Genomic DNA, 21661 nt, shown 5'->3' on the forward strand with positions numbered 1-21661 from the left:
CTTTGCAAAATGCAAACAAGGTGTGCGCTTCCTAATTTTTCCCACCACAAGAAGCTAGTGATGTAGGTTGCGTAAAGAAAAATGGTTTAGCCCAAAACCACTCAGTGAGCTTCCATAGCTGAAGATGGACTAGAACCTATGTCACCCATTCCCAGATCAATACTTCAACAACTACTCCACTCTACAATGGCTCTTTGTACACCATAGTGAAGGTCTCAAGAGAAGATGGATCATGGGATGGAGTCCATTGGAGCATAGGAAAAGACAAACAGTAAAATGGCTGCTACATTTTACTGGATAAGGACATTTTCACCTCACAGACAGCTTGAAAAAGATTACTTGAACAAGCACATAGGTTGATTTGTCTTTTCTCCTTCCCTCCTGGAAATCTTGCTGGTATAAAATGGGCACAGAAATCTTACCTCAGATGGTATATGCATAAAAGGCAAGGATGGGCCAGAGTGGAATGGGTAATTCATATGGATTGTGATTCATTTCCCCAATATATATATTGAAGCTGAGTCATATGCTAATATCCTGATTTCTTTCATGCAAAGCAATCCATGCTTTTAAAAAATGCATTCCAAATGTGCATATTAGGTAAACGCATACACACAAAAAATCTTCTGTTAGTAGCAAATGCTTGTAAAATGCAATTATTGGGAGAAATACAGCCAAGCAGAGCATGTTATTAAAAGCTGTGTGCTGAATCTGTGTACTGGGGAAAACCTGTCACAAATCAGTTAAATGAGAAAGAAAACAAAATAATGCCAGGTTTGTTCATTTCTTGAGGAAGGTGCCTTTACATAGTGAGAGAGTTACTGCTGAGCTTTTATATCATTTTTCTTAGCACTGATTTTAGGCTAATATGAGCTCAGAAAATACAATAAAAAGTAACAAGGGAACAAGGCATCTCAGAGAACTAAACACTAACGTTAAGATGTAAGGATCTATCTACATTAGGCAAAAGTTATTCATTTTGCTGAAGAAACTGTGCAAGACTGCAGTCATAATTACTTTTATAAGTCTTTGCACATAGCTCTAGAGCCAAACTGAAAGACTCAAGAGTGCTTTCAGAAACTCATAAAAATTGCATTAAAAGGGGCGGGTTTTTTTCCTAGGTTTCTCTAGCACAGCACATAAACACTTTTCATGCTTGTTAACATTTCATGATTTATTTGATCTATCATATTCATGAGTCACTTGAAGACATCCAATGGTCAGAAACATAAAACTAACATATACATTTAGTGCGATGTACATCACCAATTTGTAGAACCTATGTTCTTGTAAACAATTGTCCAGTAATGGCAATAGATTAAATACAGATTTCATTGAATTTACTTATCTTTCTCCCCTTACTCAATTTCCTTTCTTTCTGTGACAACTGCCTTTTAGGTTTGGTTTGATTGGTTTGGTTTATTGGATTTATATGCCACCCTTCTCCCAAGGACTCAGGGCCAATTGTTGTTGGAAACAACCCCCTCCAACCCCTCCCCCCATTTTACAGACCAAAAAATCAGGGAGGTTACCCCCTGTAATCAGTTTGTGCGATTTTGCTCCACTCACATATTAAGTATGAAACAGTTTCAACTTTGTCGTTGCAAAGTCAGCAGTTTGTCAGTGGATTTTTGTATCTTCGCTTTCATGGCATTAGTTTGTAGTGCTTGTTGTTGTTGTTGTTGCTGTTGTTCATTAAACATAAAACTCAGTCAACTGAACATTTAAAAATGTGTCACAAATACCATTGACTGGTCCTAATGGTTGATATGGGTTGCTGCCAGTGTAGTATTATTATTATTTTGCAGCCTTGCTTCCTTGGCCATGAATGTAAGCCATTTCTTAGCCAAAATGAATAGAGTGTTGGATTGAGTTTTAAAGCAGCCTCATACTGAATTGAAATGCACTCATGTGTATGGTCGCTCAAAAGATTTGAGAGAAGCATGGCTAGCCAAAACAAGCTTTCAAAACAATGGGATTCAACATGGAACTTTATAAAACAGGTTTAATCATTTCTGCTGAGACTTAATATGACATGCTAATGTTGAAATATTATGATCAGCTAAGCTCTCTGTGTAAAATGTTGTTTAAAGCAGCTGCAACTGTTTGTTTTAAAAGATTATGTTCAAAATTAAAAGGAATTCAGTTTCCAGAACATAATGTGAACTGCTTGTAAAATTCCTTGGTTTTGGTCTTTTGCTAATTTTTCATAGCAAACCATCTGACCATGACATTTATTTTTGGTAAATACAATTATGGATAGTAAGTAACACAAATTAAAATGAAGGAGGGGAGTAATAAGTAAGCCAAGGAAGATTAGGTTGTAGTGTTGATCTAACAGCAAATGAACATGCTTCTTAGCTTCGATTTTCTGTTTGGTTTGTATCCCAGATGATACCTCTTGGGACATTTTTGGAAACAGATTTCAGGGAGGGATTTGGGGTGACAGGTAAAGCCCCTTTTATATAAGCTTTTCCCTGTGGTTACAACAGTATAAGAAGTCTTTGTTTCACTCCAAATAACTGAATTTTCTTATTAAAATGTCTATTATTATCCTCCCTCCAAAAAGGCAGGATGTCTCAATGGTGTTGAAATGTCTAATGTAGCTCACAGCTACACGCAGAGCTTCTGTGTAGCTCACAGCTCATGGACGTTTAAAGCACACCGTTCTCCTGTAGATACCCCTTATATGTATACTTAATTTATAAAATATTAATATTTTCCAGCAGAATGTAAAGTTTGGAAGGATTTGAGATCATTTTGTAACAGAAGGTGGGGATGATCTCAGGAGACAAGAGGAAGCACTTCAGACTAGATAACAGTCAGATGAGCAACAGCTGAGTCTGCAGAAGGAATAGTGATGGGGAGAGGGTTGATGGCAAACATATAAAAAGGTATCCTCCCTGATTTTTTGGACTATAAAGATGGGGGGGAGGGAGTTGGATTTCCAGACTTGCAAGAATCTGTTAATGCAACTTTACAATAAAGTTAGAGCTAGTACTTCTGAGTTGCTTCTTGTATGGACTACCTTGCAAGGCTGACAAATTCATTACTTGCTTTCTTTGCAATAGGAAAACATTTAACAAAAATCCGTATAAACGGGAGAACAGGTCAATAATAATGACCCTACACCACAACGCTGATTTAGATGCTGATTTTTTGGAGAGGTACAGAATACTTAGAAATTCCAAGTTGTTGTTTTTCAACTGAGGCCCACATTTTACTGCTTATGATTTGGCAAGGGGTGCTAAGAAAAGATATCACATGGTTTCCAATAAAGGAGGATATTTGTAGATCAAGTATGAAATGAGAGGTCTAGCATTGATAATGTTCCTTAGTTTGGGTAATGAAACGTCTGCAAGAAAACAACCAAGCTCAGAGAGCATAAAGGATCCCTCAGGGTTTCCAATAACAGATTCATTCCTTTGGATGGTTGCTTGAGAACAAAGTTGGAGCCTATAATTCAATAAAATATAAGCATACATCCTAACAAAATTGAGAGGTAAGATGTTCACAAGCTTAATTTTCAGCATAGTCTTCCCCAACTTCATATCCTCCACTTCTATTAGAAAAGCAATGTGCAGAACTCTCTTTTTTGATATGGTTATCAAATACCAATATGTAAATGTCTGAAATTAGAGATGCCTGGTACATTTTCCAACAGATTTATTTCACATTCGTTTGATAAATAATTATCGTATTAGATTCAACATCATCACATCAGTGCAACAAACTTGAATTTGCTGCACAGCATTAAACTGCACTGACTATACAATGCTTTTGAATATCTGGCCATTATAGGTGGCCCTTGAGTTATGACCACAATTGTGCCCAGAATTTATGTTGCTAAGTGAGAAATGTGTTAAGTGAGTTTTGGCCCATTTTACAACTTTTTCTGCCACCTTTGTTAAGTGAATCATTGCAGTTGTTAAATTAGTAACCTGGTTGTTAAGTGAATCTGGTTTCCCCATTGAGTTTGCTGTGCAGAAGGTCGCAAAAGGAGATCACATGACCCCCAAGACATTGCAACCGTCATAAATACGAACCAGTTATTAAGTATCTGAATGGAGATCACATGACCACGGGATGCTGCAGTGGTCATAAGTGTGAAAAATGGTCATCAGTCACATTTTTCAGTGCCATTGTAACTTTGAATGGTGACTAAATGAACAATTGTAAGCCAAGGACTATCTGTATTCTAAAATGTTGACTAGATTTTTAAGACCGAGACTAATGATAAATGTTTTTCTATAGGATGATTATTTATTGCCATATAGCAGTGATGGCTAACCTTTTTGTTATCGCGTGCTGTACCCATAATGCAATGTGCATGCGCCCCCATGCACCCTCCCCCACATGCACAGATTCCCCTCATGTGCACCCCCTGCACATGTCTCCTGCATGTGTCCTGCCCCCATGCATGCGCGACAGAGACCCATAAACCACCTGGCCAGTAGGAGGTGTGTGCATGCATCTTGGAGCTGAACTGGAATGAGGACTTTGCATGCCACCTGTGGCAAGTGTGCCATAGGTTCGCTATCACGGCCGCATAGTAATCCGGGAACCGGGAGGCCCTCACAACAGTCACTCGTGCCCTTGTGACCTCTAGGCTGGAATACTGCAATGTGCTCTACATGGGGCTGCCCTTGAAGAGCATTCGGCGACTTCAGCTGGTCCAGAATGCGGCCGCGCGAGCGATCGTGGGTGCACCTCGGTTCACCCACGTAACACCTATCCTCCGCGAGCTGCACTGGCTACCTGTTGATCTCCAGGTGCGATTCAAGGTGCTACTTATAGCAATAGCAATAGCAATAGCAGTAGACTTATATACCGCTTCATAGGCCTTTCAGGCCTCTCTAAGCGGTTTACAGAGAGTCAGCATATTGCCCCCAACAATCTGGGTCCTCATTTTACCCACCTCGGAAGGATGGAAGGCTGAGTCAACCCTGAGCCGGTGAGATTTGAACCGCTGACCTGCTGATCTAGCAGTAGCCTGCAGTGCTGCATTTAACCATTGCGCCACCTTGTACTTATCACCTACAAAGCCCTTCATGGTATTGGACCTGGGTACTTGAGAGACCGCCTACTGCCAATTACCTCCACCAGACCAATACGATCGCATAGATTAGGCCTCCTCCGAATTCCATCATCTAGCCAGTGTAGACTGGCAACTACCCGGAGGAGAGCCTTCTCGGTGGCTGCTCCGACCCTCTGGAACGAACTCCCCATGGAGATTCGGACCCTCACCACCCTCCAGTCCTTCCGCGCCGCCCTAAAGATCTGGCTGTCCCGGCTGGCCTGGGGTTAAGACTCTAACCCCACTCGAATTTGTGTGGCTGTTCGGTGAGGCGCAGGGCGGCGGCAAAGGCAGGCTGGGTCGTGAGACAACCCGGTGGCCTCGGAAGGCTGGTGCGAGCGGAGCCGGGCGCGCAGCGGCTGAGCTCGTTGGGAGGCAGGCATCGCAGGGAGGCTGGCAGTAGAGAGAGGCCAGTTTCGCAGGAAACTTCTGGCTTACGGGTCAGCAGGTTGAGGGACATCGATCTATTGGTGCGCCAGAGGTTCGAGATTCGCAGGCAGCATTTTGCAGGCAGACTTCGCGAGAAGGCAGGCAGTTCTTCTGAAGGCAACGAGGCTTTGCAGGTTGGCTGGCAGGCAGCCTCCGCAGCAGAGAGGCAGGCAGACTTCGCAGGCAGGCTAAGTTGCTGGATCGCGACGCAGTTTGGGCGATCGGAACAGCTGGCTGGCTCCGTGAGGTGCACGGACAGCCCAACGACCTCGGGCCCAGACAGTTCCAGCCGAGATTGGCTTCCGCGGACTGCGGCTCGTCCTCGGAGTAGGCGTAGACCGTGGGTCTGTTGCTCGTCCTCCGAGTTGGCATAGGTTGAAGCGTCTCAGTGGCTGGACACTGCTTCAGCTGGGCGCATGCTGGTCTTAGGTTCCGGCGGGTCCTTCACGAGCTCTTCAAGCTGTCGATGGATCTGGTAGCCTCTGGGGTTGTGCTGCGACTGGCTATATTTTCTTGTTCCAGGCCCTGCGGGAATCGCGGATCCCATCCTCGTCGCCAGTTTTGTGTATTGGATTGAAGGGAACACAGGAGCCATGGATAGCCAGTAAGAAGGTCTTTATTAACATAGAAGTAAGGTGACAGCGATTCAAATAGGAACAGATCGCGCCCCAGTATTTATAGAATAATGTAACAACTCAATAACCAATCAGGGGCCAGGTACTGCACAGCAACTGCTGCTGCAGTACCTTGGCCAATCAGAGGAGATTAGATGTTTCTTGGAGGCTAGCAACAGCCTCCAATGCCTCCTAGCCAATTAGGGCTCAGCAGAGTGGTTGCTGGCCCTTTTTCATGTATCTGAATACACAACAGTATTGTCTGTATGTTGGAAATTGTTTGTCCTCCCCCCCCCCTTTTTTTGAACTGTGAGCCGCCCTGAGTCCCCCCAGGGAAAAGGGCGGCATACAAATAAAGGGAAATAAATAAAGGGAAATCCATTTTGTTAATTTCATTAGGTTATTTAAACAGGTAGCGTGGATGCCACAATTGTGAACTGTCATAATTATCAACTTTTCTGTTCTTCCTAATCAGATCCTTTTCATGGACGGAAACATCTGGCCCAATGTATCCCAGGTTGTTATCTAAAACCACACTGAAGCTTTAGCATGCTCCATTTACAATTCCATCAATTACTATTTATAATTTAGTTGTCTATTTAAAAAATGCCTCAGAATTCTTTGTTGTGTCCTCCTGAAAACGCTTTCTGGTGGTGTGGCAGCATTAAAACACCTAGTCTCAATTCAGAGTCTATTCTAAGCTAGGGGAACCTCCTGAGATATACTAGGAAAAGAAAAGGTACATTTGTCATCTTGTAACGTATTATCTTCATGAAAAAAGATATGTGGGAATATTGCATTATTGATGGACTTGGACTTTCTTGCACCCTTCAGTTATGAGGACAAACGGTTGAATAAAAGCCTGACATTAATTCTACAGCTGCAAACCTTCTCAATGAATAATAAAGCATGACAATCAATGAATGCAAAAATATATGCTCTCCTAAGGGAAGGGTGGATTCTGAGTTTTTAGGTCATAAAACACTATCAACTTGATTACATATACTGCACATAACCCAGATTTTTTCTTAGCAGTGGTAATATCTACTGTCATTTTGTTGAAACATTTTAAATGTCATTATATAGCAGAATAAGAGAACACCCTAATGCCATCGATCTGTTTTGCATTCATTTTCAACATAAAAAACCCAAAGGAATTCAAGTTGTTATAAAATCAAGATCTATGACCACAAGAAAATCTCTCTCTTTCCCGTCCTCTCTGCGACTGAGCATTTATGTGAATTTTACCCTTAAATCATATTGTGCATAGGTCAGGAGGACTTTCCTGGGTTTTTAATTTTTATTTTAAAGTCGACATTTGACTCCAAATTTTATTGAAACTCTCTAATTAGAGGACCATTTTTCCTATGTCATTTTCCCAATTTAAATGCTACTTTCTCCCTTTCTTAAAGCTGCTTTTAACTGTAAGGAGTACATACAGAGAGAGAAAATGTCAATTTTAAAATTATTAATTTTTTTTTATCTATTAGCACTTCTTGTCTTTCAGAAATTCACTGATATTTTTTTTTCTTTCCTGCAGGAATACATGGACTCAAATAAATACATAGATTACTTGCTAACTCAACTGGAAGAACAGCGCTGGAACTTGTGGAAGTAGGTAGATTTGGAATATAAATCAGTAACATGGTCTTATTCCTATTTAATCAGTAGTAAAAATAGCACAGACTTGACAGTTTCAACATCAATTCAAGATTGGCCCTTCTCTTAATGTCAACTTTGGTGCCAAGTCAGCAAATGAAGTCTTCCCTATATATGTTCATAATATTGAATATACTTTCACGAACACTTAAGATCAACAGATATTTGTTGTTAGATGTTGCAAAAATGACATTTTTTTCAGTATAAATTAATGAAATTAAATCTATCGCTCATTAAAACAATATTAGAAAGATAATGTGAACACATTACCAGAGAGGTTCCTGCTTTGTATATTATACTGATAAGATTCAAGTTTCTATTATATATGTTAGGTTTTTTAAAAATCCGTTGCAATTTATTAGAAAAAAAATACTATCAAAAATATTACCTATTTTTTCCTTTGAAATTCTAGTTTGCAGGTGTTCGTTAAATGGAAAAATAATTTTTTGTTATTTTGGCAATTTTTAAGACATTTGTGTATAAAATAAACTAAAATGTTAGGGGTACATGAATCGTATGCATTAAATTGTTTTCTCTTTCTGTATGTATAGTTTTAGCTAAGACTGCAGTCTGCAGATGAATTCTTCTCAGGCAGATGGATCTAAGTTTATTTTGTACCAGGGATTGAAATATGAACTGGAACACTTAAAATTTAGCTACTGTAATTGTGTGTACTACTGAGTGGATTAATGTATTGAACAACGTGTTGACTTTACTTCCTTTTAAAACTGTAGCTATCCATCTTGGTATCATTGCATAAATGAAAATCATTCTCAAAGTAATATTATTTGAAATGAACAGCTTGTATCAAGACTAGAAATCCCACATTTGCTTCTGTCCATACATTTTTTTTTCTTTATTCTTTTAAGGGCAAAAGCTTTATAAACATAAATGTTAAATCAGCAAAGTAATATTTTCAGGGTAAATCTTTATATTTCTATACAAAATTAAGTCCTGTGATCTCAGTGGGCCTTCTCAAGAATATAGACATATATTTCTATGCACTTCTACATATATATGTATGGAATATATGTATAAGTGTATGTATATAGAAATATATTTCTATGTATAGAAATGCAGGCTTAGAGTGCAATACTAAATGTGTTTTTTTAAAAGACTCTTTATATTCATTTAGGTTTACTGTTGGCTATATAATTATAGAACTGGATCCTTATAGGGCAATCTTCTGCTGATCTTCTAAGACCTAATCCAATTAAGTACAGTGTTTTCTTATTCCCAGCTAAATGTGACAGTTTTAATCTTATATTTTCTATTCTCACGCATTATCTATTCTCTATTCTTTAACTTTAATGTCAAAGGTAAATGCTTTCCTATGCTTCCAATGGGAGAAAAGAACACACAAGAATGTTGTATTTGATTCAGTGCGATGCATTCTCTGTTCTTAACAATGTATGTTAAAACTATGACCCATATAAAGGATTTAGCAAAATTATAAAAACAAGTCTAAAGACTGTAGAATGAGATAAAGTAAATCCAAAGCAGATAATAAGGGAAGATGATTAACAGGCAGAGCACTGTATATGTTTAGATGCTGAAAACTGTAAAGTAAAAAAAAAAGCAGCTAAAGAGATCACACAAAATCTTGGATAATTATTTAATCCAATAAGTAAGTATTCCAAGAAGTGCCTTGGACTATTCTAGTCAGCCTCTGTTTTCTGTTGACAATCTTGCTACATTCCTTTGCAGACCCTGTTAAGTTGCCAGACACACTGACTGCACAAGATGCTTTTGACAGACACAAGTTTCACAGATGGAACCTCATTTTTGTCTAACTGTGACCTCTAATTTGAGGTCTATGCTTGCTAGACTTGATCTCAGTTTCAAGGCCCCTTAATCTGGTACTTCTTAACTATTAATTCCATTGATTCAGCACCTTGTGACTTGACAGATTAGTTGCTATGATTAAAATGCATAATTGTGTACATATTTGTACACAAATATATCTGTGTGTCTGTCTATATATCTTACAAGAAATAAAGGGGGAAAACATTTAGGCACTTATTCTGCAAACAAATGAAGAAAACACATTTGTATTGTGGTAAATGATTTAATGAATGAAGACATGGGTAGGGAGATATAAATAATACTAGTCAGATAAATATTATTTTTCAATGCATATCTTTTCTAATTAAAGCAGACTTTACTTATTTTAAATCTGTTGGATCAGAAACAGATAAAAGTTGCATTTGGATAATTTGAGCCCAGTATCCAGTCAAGAATTCTATTGCTTATGCAACTGAAAAAAGATGAACTCATCTCTAGGCCAGAGATGGCTGTTATTTAAGCAAGTAGTTCAAAACCAAGGCCTGTAAGTGTTTCAAGTAATTTCAAAAAAATATGAAGAAGTAACCCTGGTTACTCCTGAAGATATATAAGGTAATTCTCTCTATGCACTATCAGCAGATTATCAAGTGCAATCGCTTTCATTTGCAATGAACACTGTAATCTTGAAATATGTCCTATTAGATCCCTGCCAAATCAAGACTGAAACTTAGAAGAACTATACTGTCAATTTAAATGTACACTAATTGTCATACATTAAAATATTTCATTGCATACAACTCTCAAAAGGTCACCACGTCCAATATACACTGCACAAATATGACAAAATAAATACATAAATACAAAATTATGCATATACCCGCATATATTATATGACACAGAAAAACAACACAGTCTAGTTTGGATGTATACTTGTATACGGCAAGAAATATGAATCTTGCGAGTTTACCAGATGGATGGCATAGGGAACAAAGCTGTTACAGAATCTGGTAGAAATACTTTGAAACCTCCTCACCGAGAGGAACAACAGAAGCAGACCATAAAATGCGTATGTGGGATCTCTAACAATGCTTTGATATCTAAGACATAGTTCTTATAAGCAGTATCCTGAATAATGGGAAGTGAACTTCCTATAATCTTCCTTACCACTCTCTATGGATCTTCTATCTGAAGCACTGCTGTCACCAAACCAAACAGTGATGCAGTCTGTTAAAACACTCTCAATTGTGCCTCTGTAAAAAGGGGATGGGACAGAAGGACAAAGATCTGCTCTCCTCATCTGATGCAGGAAATGAGAGGAGATGAACTAAGAGAAAGGATGGACTAAACCATGCAGTTCTGCAGAGCTGTGACTCACTGCTAGCTCCTAAGCATGAAAGGGGACACAGGTTGACTTTCATTGTTTCTAGCATTCTAACACTCTGCTCACCACCATTTATGACCGCTATCCAACCAATGTAAACTACTTGAGATGGTGGGTAGGGAGGAGTTGTATACAAAGCAGTGGTGGGTTTCAAATTTTTTTAGAACCTCTTCTGTAGGTGTGGCCTGCTTTGTGGGAGTGGCTTGCCAGCCATGTGACTGGGTGGGAGTGGCTTGCTGGCCATGTGACTGGGTGAGCATGGCCAACTTGTAAAATGTGGTGAAACTCACTTAACAATGCTCTTCCTTAGCAACCAAAATGTTGGCTCAGGAACTTTGGCATTGAAGCATGCAAGTCTTAAAGCTGTCAAGTTACAAGACCCTTGCACCCCTAACCCTTTAGAAAAAACCCCCAGGGATGTTCAAACTTGACAGCTTTAAGACTTGTGGACTTCAACTCCCAGAATTCCTCCTCTCTTTCTTCATCTTGATGATGTGCAGACGGGTGGGGGGAGGGAGCTGGAACCAGTTCTAAACGGCACTGTAGGTTTGTGGAACCTCTTCTATAGAAGAGATTAGAACTGGCAGGAAACCACCCCTGATACAAAGGTAATATTTGCTATTCTAAAGAATGCTGTATAAGAACATATGTTATCTAAATTTACACAACTTTACAATTCGTTCAAAATTTAAGGAAGAAAAATGAGAAGTTATAATACAGACTTTTTTTACTCTTAAAGTCAACATTATATTGCTTATAGAAAGATAAATATATATAGAAAACATATTTCCACATAAGTTTGTTGCTTTAGCTTCTAGATTCTATTTCTCTATTTCAACCAATGTCCAAAACTTAAACAGCCTTTAATTTCAGTTCCAATGATGGTATAAATAGTTTAAACAATAGAATGTTGCTGTTAATATTTATGTGCCTATCTCACTTGATTCTTTTTTTTAAAAGTTGTCTCCAAATACTGAAGCAAAACCTTGGGATATTGACAAGTTTCTGTGGCATTCTTCCTCTTCTTTTTTTTGAAGGCCAGTTTGATAAGTAGAAGACCATGGGAATAACTGATGCTGTCCAAGGGCAACACTAGATTGTCTATAGTCAGACAGATGTCCTAATAAATCAGGATAGACCACTTTCTCAGACTTCATTATGCCCTTGATTTGTGGTCGCCACAATTTAACGTATTGGGTCATTGGATGCTGAACCTGACATTGAACGATAGCCTCCAGTTTACTCTAGCTAGCTAATAAAAGAGACAGACACAAATTTTGAACGTTTAACTCCTTCAGCATTACTCACAGTCCAGGCTGATTTATAGCAACCGAGATGGGAGAGAGACAGAAAGGAGTCTAAACGTGATGTCATGCTGCTCATACAGAATGCCTATCATAACACACGTAGAGCAGTTTGCAAGAACATGTGGACAAGGAGTTTTCTTCTCTTTCTCATTTCACAGAGCCTGATACATTTTGCTTTCTTCATGTGGCACGGCCATCTGTTCTGGAGCATGAAAATTTATTGCTACTATCTCATTTCCTTGGGGATACTTACGCTTAGCTCATGTTTCATAACATTTTGCAAAAATAGATCAAGAACTTGCATTCCTGATTTATTTTGCACCTCAGTATTTTGTTACTATCGCAGAAGATAAAATCTCTTAACAATCTGTTCAAATCTAACTTTTTAAGGCTTTCGGTAACTTTTCCTTTGCTTTTTATATACTTTATATTAAAGTATATAAAATATCAACATAGCATTAAAATAGAAAGTTTTAAACCTAGATTTAGATAATTTTAAGATATGATCTACTTCCACAGTTTGTATGTCTGCCTCTTTCTTATATGCTTTGAAAATTTTGATGTTCATTTAGCTGTGTTAGAAATTATTTTCCTCTGTAAGAGTGTCAAACCTAATATTAATTCTATTCAATGTCTGTATAATAATATTCAATAAAAGTTTTTAAAACCTCTGATAAATCTACTAAATTGGAGGAAGCTGTTTCTGAATATTTAACAAAATAAATAAAATCATGCAGCAACTAACATTTGTTCCAGTTAGTGAAAATATTGGTCAAACAAAAAATGTAAAAGCTTATTGATCAATCATTAATTTGCATCTATTTTATTATGAACATGTAGCACACCATCAATTCCTGTAATATATTTCATTCTTGTAAAGCAGTTTGCATTTATTTATCAGAACTGCTTGTCTACATGGCTGAGGAGAATGGGTGGATTATACTGAAGCGACAATCAGAGACAGGAGTTAAACTCTACTGATTTAGACTTTAAGAAAGATGAAGTAGCTACGAAAGAAGTTGGAAAAGAAATAAAGGCTCAGCCAGGTGGATGAAACTGTTCTTTGGGTCTTTCAGCGTTTTCTTCCATACTTTTATAGAGCTGATATTAAAATAACATCAATATAGCATTAAAGTATAACATTTTAAACTCAGATTTAGAAAATTTTGAAATATAATACTGCCCTTAAATCAGTTCAGTGCTACAAAAAGTGAGATTACGACACAGATTCTGAGTAGTCAGATTTAGGAGAAAAAGGATTTATGTTGCAGAAATTTGGAAACTGAATATATGTAACTTGGTTTTCATTAACAAATGTGTCAAAGTTTCTGTGTGCTTCCTTTGCTTTTGATCTTATTTCTCTTTCTTGGTTTCATGAGGAGGATGCTAATCATTTGATGCCATAAAAATGTCCCACCGGTTCTTGTTCCTCAGTATTTTCAAAATGTCCATTTTCATTTTGAGGCTCTGGGAATTCCATCACTTTAAGCCTGGAACATCAGCAATTCAGACAGAGATAGTAAACTCTTTTCTACCAACCTGCAGTTTCATTTACAGACACCAAGCGTCCTCACCTTCTCTATTGCCAATGATTCAAAGTGGCAGGAGAAAAACTAGAAGATTAAAAACAACACAAGTGAGATATTTTAATCAATATTCGGGAAGCTGTGACTCTCCAGAGGTTTCTGTGGTTCACAGCTAAAATTATAGGCAGCTCTAGTGCAGCAATATACAGGGAGACTATCCAATCTACTTTAAGATATAGATATACATTTCTAAGGGATGCGATGGCTCAGTGGCTAAGTTGCTGAGCTTGTGGATCAAAAGGTTGGCAGTTCGGCAGTTCGAATCCCTAGTGTCGTGTAACAGGGTGAGCTTCTGTTACTTGTCCCAGTTTCTGCCAACCTACCAGTTCGAAAGCACGTAAAAATGCAAGTAGAAAAATAGGAACCACCTTTGGTGGGAAGGTAACAGCATTTCGTACATCTTTGATGTTTAGTGATGCCAGCCACATGACCATGGAGACGTCTTCAGACAGTGCTCGCTCTTTGGCTTTAAAACCGAGATGAGCACCGCCCACTAGAGTCAGGAATGACTGTGTGTGGGAAACCTTTACCTTTACCGTATACATTTCTAATTCAGCAAATTAGTCTTTAAAACTATAAGAGAGAGAGAATATGAGAGAGGGGGGGGGGCGCAGGCAGACAGACTGTTCCTTAGGATCTTCATTCATATATATATATATATATATATATATATATATATATATATATATATGTATGTATGTATGTATGTATGTATGTATGTATGTATGTATACACACACACACATGCGCGCGCGCGCACACACACACACACACACACACACACATACAGCAATTGCCACCTCCTATAGGGCAGTAACTGATAATTCTAACTGCCACACTTTTCTTCTAAGAGAAGCCATATATGGGAATGAGGTAGGACTCTCTCTGACTGTCCAAAGACCAAACAATAAAAGTTCACTTATGTTATTTTTTATTTTGTTGATATTTTTATGCCATTCAACTTTCAATGGGTCAGAATGACCTACATGTGCTGGGGGGGAGCTAAAAAATTAAAAACAACACAAAATTTTTCTGCAGGAAAGGTGGTCTTCCATTTATGCAAAATTGGGCCCAGAATCTTGGTTGTTAAGAGAATGGTCACTAAATGAGATGCCATATGACCACTTCGCTCAACAATCATAATCCTGGGTCTTCCAGTTGTGGTTGTTAAGTTATCACTTAAGTCATTAAGTGCGACCATTAGTGGACTTACAAAGGGAGGGAGGGAGGGAGGGAGGGAGGGAGGGAGGAAGGAAGGAAGGAAGGAGTCAATTTCACCTACTTTTTTGTTTTTAAGACCCACACATTTTCTATGATACCAGTAAGATTAAACAGAAAGAAAGCTGGGATTTCAGCTGATTGCCTTGTTTCAAGAATAAACTGTTCAGAAGGTAGAGGTATCTCCATCTTGCCGGTGGTTTGCCTGTGTAGGTGTTTGCATACAATGAAAAGAGCACAACAGACAATTATGGACAGCAGAGATTGTGCCAGGACAAATCAGAAAACATGACTTAATGAGTCCCAGGAAAAGGCAGGCAGAGGTTGCCTTCCTAGTGGGCTATGGGGAAAAAAACATTCCTTGCCTCAAGAAATTATCAGAGGACTGGATTCATGCTGGGGCAAACCACTTGTGCAAATCAGCCCTCACTTCCTCAAAGAGCACATTTCATGCCATTGTGTCAAAACGCTGTGAGAAGAGAAGGCATCTCAAGTACTATTATTTCAAATGTTTGAAGAGGCACTATTCGGAATTCTAACACATTCCTCTGACAGCAGGTTTCTCAAAATGCTGAATGAAGATGCATCTTCTATAATTCCTCTGCTTCCCCCCCCAATTTGTTTCATTGCATAGTTGATAACTCTTTTTATTTACTCTAATTAGACAAGGCATAGGTCAAATAAAGCTTCAGGGCAAAATAATCTTAGTAGAGAATGGTGGGGCTTCCTTCAGAATAGTCAGGGGTAAGATTTCATTTTAAGAGTTAGTTTATGCAAGCTTGGGAATAAAAGGGGAAAAAGGGAAAACAGATATAATGTTCTATGCTAGGATTTAACTGCTGTATGATATTCATGATCCAGACCTTTTCCTTACTTTCCTAGCTAGTGCTCAGCAATGTATTTGGCAATTATAATATCAAAATATTAAATATGGCTGTTACACTTGAGACTGGGAATGAAGCCACAAGACATTTGACTGAATGTAGATTACACAGGAATTGATTTTAAATCTGCTAGGTGACCTGATACATTAACATCAGTGGACTGTTCACATCTCATGTAATTTTGCAGAGAATTACAGAATGAAAAATGAACTATTCACAAAATCTTCTTGATTTTGATTCAAGCTAGGGTTGGTGGAATATGATACGATGGGTCGTCCACCATTTTCAAAGCTCATGCGATTTATTTAGGAAAGGAAGGCAGAGGTTTTAATGGGGTTTTCAATTATAGAGATTTTTATCAAGTGGCCCCCACTTAAGCTAATCGGGTGGGGAGGAGGGAAGAATTGGTCTGCTGTAATTGTGGGGATGTCGGGAGACAGAGAACCTTAGATCAGAAGATTTCCAGCTATACCTATTTCATGGTTTGGAAAAAGCCCTTTTACCACCTATTAAGTAGGAATATTGCCAATGGTAGGCTAGTAATAGGTTTATCAGAGGATTTTCAAGAAAATCACTGTGGTGGGAGCAGAATCTATTATAAACTTTAACTCTTCTAATTTACACAATTCACCAGAATCAGACTTTTCAAATACAGGTATTTTTAAAGCTAAAATACATAAACATAGCAGAATGTTTGCACGTAAAGCATGCATGCATATACTGTATGTATGATGTATACGTATGTTGTATGCATTTAAACAGCCATATACCTGCCCATTTTTCAACTAACTTTGTGCTATATTTTATCATTAAGCATTAAATGTGTGGTTTTAGGGAACCTGCTTCATTTTTATTGCTTTCCTTCTGAGAGATGAACTCTTTATATTCAGATGCACTCAACTTGAAAAGTTATTAAGGATTAGAAAAAGTCCATCTTTGATTTTGCCCGATCCCATCTGTGTAAGGCAGATGGTTATTGTCTGGTGCTCTTGAACTATAATCCATGGTTCAGATGAAGGGCAGTGAGCACAGCAGTTCCATACAACTATATCACTGCACGTGTGAAAATACAATTTGAAAGAAAGGAAACGTGAATACTCAGCATTTTAATCTAGTTTAGAGATTCATTATTACATGACATACTAAGATCAGCAAAGCAAACAAATTGCAAAAGTATTCATAGTTGAATACAGTACAATGATTGTGCAGAGCTCTAAACATACATTCTTGAACAAGTTTATAAAGAAAAGAATAAAATATTTTCAAAATTATAAAACACCTACTTCTGAAAATGGAAAATGTTACTTTCTTTTTTTAGACTGGGTTATGCTTTGAAAATATTATTACAGAGTTTCTTGAAAGTAATGTTTAAAAATATGCATCGTACATCATGTTTAAATCTGTTGATCCACAGATATAGGATAAATGGAATTACTGATTAGCTTTGTGGTGCAACAGCACAGATTGTTTCACACAATCCTTATCACTAATTTTTTTTTAAATCAGAAGATAATAATTCTTATACTTGACTTATCTCTAGGTAGCAAGAAGAAAGACAGGAGTTAGGAGAAGAGGATTTCATTTTGCTAATACATACACAGTCAATTGTAGTTGTGCTGACTATTCTCTCTCTCTCTCTCTCTCTCTCTCTCTCCCTCCCTCCCTCCCTCCCTCCCTCTCCCCCTCTCCCTCCCTCCCCCCTCTCTCTCATGAAACTAAAGCCAACCTTCAATAACTGCTGTTATTTGTCAGACAAAAAACAGGGGAACATATCTTTTATCATGCATATTTTCTCTTTTTGATTTCTGAACACTTTGATTAAGATTTATGAAAACACCATTAAATGGTTTCCTGCCTTTTAAATCTTCGAAAATGCTGTATATCTAATTATGCTGATCATCAGGTACGTAGTGCTAGCTAAAAAGGCACATTGATTGCCAGCAAAGAGTTCTGCTTCTTGAATTTGTTGCCAAGAGCCTTCTGCATTTATACTTTCCCCAGGGAAAAGACTGCAGTGACTTGAAAGAGAAGTAACAGAGGCAGGAGAGAGACCTGGAATGGGGACAGCAAATGTCATGCTGCTACAGTCTTTCATGCTGATATATTTGAGATGTGCTTTAACTTAGAAAAACCCCAAGAGGAAATAGCTATATGGACTTCCTTACCAGGGAAGCAATATTTTTTAAAATAAAAGGCACACTATAATCAGCCAGAAATGACCCTGAGCCAAGTAGCTGCTATCATCAGCATCTATAGGACATTGATAAGTGACTAGAAACTTGTACTTTTCTTTGAAGTTTTAACAATGTAATTTTAATATTTAATAAAAACCAGATAAATGCTCAAAGATTTGCCAGTACTCTTTGAATTCAAGGATGCTCAGTGCTCAGTTCAAGCACACTTTAGTTTAACAATTGTAAGGCATTTGTTGCTGCGTCCTTACACACATATTCACTTACTCACTTACTCACTCATTTTCTGGATGGAAATGGTAAAGAAAAGGAAGAATAAAGCGGGGAAAGAAGGAGAGATAGCACTATGCATCCTAGTTTCATTGTTTTTCAACATACTGCAAAACATCAGTTTATTATTCTATCACAAACAACAGAGTTGCCCTATGTCTCCAAATGTATGCATGCAATTGTTAAATTTGTGTAGCTTGCCCATCTCACAGTATGTATGTATAATTAATTGATATATAAATGTAACATTCATAAATGAACAAAAGGTACGAAGATTGTACAGTGTACGCTTGATTAGAAATTATAGAAAACAGTAAATTATATTATTTGAACAATTTAAATAAGAATGTTAGTCTTTCAGCTAAAATATCCACTATTTGTTGTTCAAAAATACAAAAACTAAAAAACTAAAGACTTTATAAACAGTATTTCCCTCCTCTTTATCATACTACCAGTATAATGCTAAATACTTCTAAAGATTTCAAATTTTTAGTTTCTCTGATTTCAGTTATTTGATCAGTTTTATTTTCTATACATACTTACATTTGCCGTATATGGTATGAGGGGTCATTGGTGCTCTATGAGCTTGGTTGCTTTCTTGCAGATGTTTTATTACTCAAACTATGTAATACCATCAATGTTAGTCTTTTGAACCCTGAGCTTCAAATATTCTCCTTTATTAGTATTTAGCAGTGATGGCGAACCTGGCCAAATTGGAAGGCGCGTGCGCCCCAGAAACCCAAACACCAGCTGGCAGGTGGGAGGCATCCCAACATCGGCAGCTCTGCAAGAGGCGCAATCGAGCTTCTATTTCGTCGTTTGCAGGGAAACTTCTGCAAACAATGGTGAGAAACGCCACGGAGAAATACGGTGGACTTGAGCGGGGGTGACAGTGCGCATGCCGACAGAGAGGGCTGTGTGTGCCACCCCTGGCACGTGTGCCATAGGTTTGCCATCATGAGTATATAGTATGAATGGAAGCTTAGATTTTTATTATGAATATATGCCACTACTGCATATTCTCAGGTATGTATTTCTACACTCATGTCTTCTTGCCATAATTAAATCCTCAATAAGTTGGACTCAGCCATTCATTTATTTCTCAGACAGTCTCTGCAATCATTAAAGATCTTTCTCATTCCAGCTTAGCCATCACCATTGCCAAGTGTTAGAAATCAGACATGCCTTACGGGGGGAAATCTTTGGGTTTCCCTCAATTTGGCTTGCAGTCCTATGTTATATGAATTTATAATTTCTGGAATGACCTCTAAAAAAACACTTTATCATGCCCGGGCATCCCTTCAAGAAACCATAAAGATGAATCTGGCTCCATAGTAAAAACATTTTTATGGAAACCTGTCTAACTCCTATTCAGGAGTTGCATTAATTCTCTGGCTATGTTCCCATACCATGCTTAACATGATTACTGAATTAATGCATTCATGGTTTCGCACCATATGCATAAAATTTAATTATCCAGTTTATACAGCATACAACCTCCCTTTTTAAAAAAAAAAAAAAAAGCAAAACAAACCATCACAGAAAGTCAACATCAAAATAACAAGATGAAATACCACGTAAGCAAGTTTAGAACTACCAATCATATCATGTGCAAATGGACTTGCTAGGTTTATAACTGACTTCAATGTGTTGCATGAATGTGTTGTCTTTGAGAAGCAATGATTGATGGGATATCTTCTTTCGCTGGGGCTCCACCTCTTCCTTCATCTGCCCAGGTAATTGCAATGCAATGTAGCTTGTGATACTGAAACAGTACCATTTTTGAAGTAACAAAATTCCCATTCATTTGGTTGCTCTGAGAGTGCCGATGCTGGCATAAGTATACAGTGGCTCCACTATAACTCTCTTATTGATTTTTTAAGAACTGATGAACAAATCTAATGTGGTTATTTCTTCTTTAAGGTCTTCATTGTTGGTGCCCAGGGTTGTAAACTAGTATCTGCTTCCAAGAAATTAATCTGATTGGATAGAATACAGAATAACAGAGTTGGAAGAGACCTCTTCTTAAACGCAGAGAAAGCAGTACCTGTGTATAAACCTAGCTTCAAACACATAGCAACAACAACAAAATGTATATTTCATGCAGTGACGTTTCCTGATATTTTTTTTATAAATCTCCCTCTTTTCAATTGTTGAAGAAATGAAAGGTGTGTCTCATAATGTCATATTGTGCTTGAAACTATTTTTGCTTTGTATTTCATCAATTAGAACATGCTGTTTATGTAACAGTGGTATAAATATTTCTGTTGTAGCTCTTGGTAATAATTTGTCATTTTTGCATCTTGTAAAAAACCAGGAATGCATTTAACAGTCTTGCTCAAGGCTTAATTCATATATGTATATCATAAAACTACATAATTATTATTATAATAAGTTCTTGTAGAGATATTTGCAGGTTTATAAAGCAGTATTCATCACATACAAATACAAATATACACACACACACCAATTCACTCATGTAAATGGCTGCAGAGATGAACAGAAGGGATTTGCACGCAGTTTTGACTTTCCTACAGACTGATTCCATTGGTACAATGTACACAATTTATTCTTAAAATTAAGATAATTTTTTTAAAAAAAAGGGTTGTCAGCATTATTTTTTCTGTGTGAAATGTTGTACATGTCTTAGTAATTTAAAAAGATTTGATATACAGGTCACGTCATTCACTGGTATGACTGAGACATACTGTGCCCTGACACATTTAGACAGCACTAGTCAGAAACAAATTGACCGCCTGAGCAAAGTTTTATCCTGAGGTGTTGCCTCAGTCTGGAGCCTTCCTGGGATTCAAACTGAGGTACTTTTAAACTGAGACCTACATTGCTCTTCCTGCTTGTTTTGCTCTACCTGGAATGGGTTTATTGTTGCTGTTAGTATTATTATTTTATGCGAATGTAAACTGAAGCCCAAAAGATTTCCTTTGATAGACTCATTGTATTGTACTTTTGATCAAGTTTTTTTTAAACAGATGGGCATAAAACCTTCCTGCATCTTCAGTGTCTTTTTTCTTCTGCTAATAACATTTATTTAAATGAGGAATAATTAATACCAAGAGTGAACATGAATGAATGTGATACAACATTGGGCGACTTGGTACAGCTTGTACAAATGTTTTCTTCAACAAAATCTACTCTACCGCTATAAGTACTTAAGGACATTGAATATGCTACTATTTTTTTCTCATATCAGCATTGTGTCAAAATAATGTTAATTGGCCTATATAGTTCAGATCTCATCA

The 21661-nt window shown here is 37.7% G+C and overlaps 1 protein-coding gene across 4 annotated transcripts in view; it reads left to right on the forward strand.

Moving 5' to 3' along the window:
• NCKAP5 (NCK associated protein 5) overlaps window positions 1–21661 on the forward strand; it is a 615409-nt gene that overhangs the window by 142894 nt on the left and 450854 nt on the right. For all 4 annotated transcript variants that reach the window (XM_014075805.2, XM_087711234.1, XM_014075806.2 and 1 more), the window contains one exon: window positions 7661–7734. In XM_014075805.2, the coding sequence (XP_013931280.2) occupies window positions 7661–7734 (74 nt within the window). The remainder of the gene's footprint in view (window positions 1–7660; window positions 7735–21661) is intronic.

This window comes from Thamnophis sirtalis, unplaced genomic scaffold, assembly GCF_051295495.1.
Source record: "Thamnophis sirtalis isolate CommonGarterSnake01/CBP01778 unplaced genomic scaffold, rThaSir2_p1.2 scaffold_1, whole genome shotgun sequence".
In the NCBI taxonomy this organism is placed as follows: domain Eukaryota; kingdom Metazoa; phylum Chordata; class Lepidosauria; order Squamata; family Natricidae; genus Thamnophis; species Thamnophis sirtalis.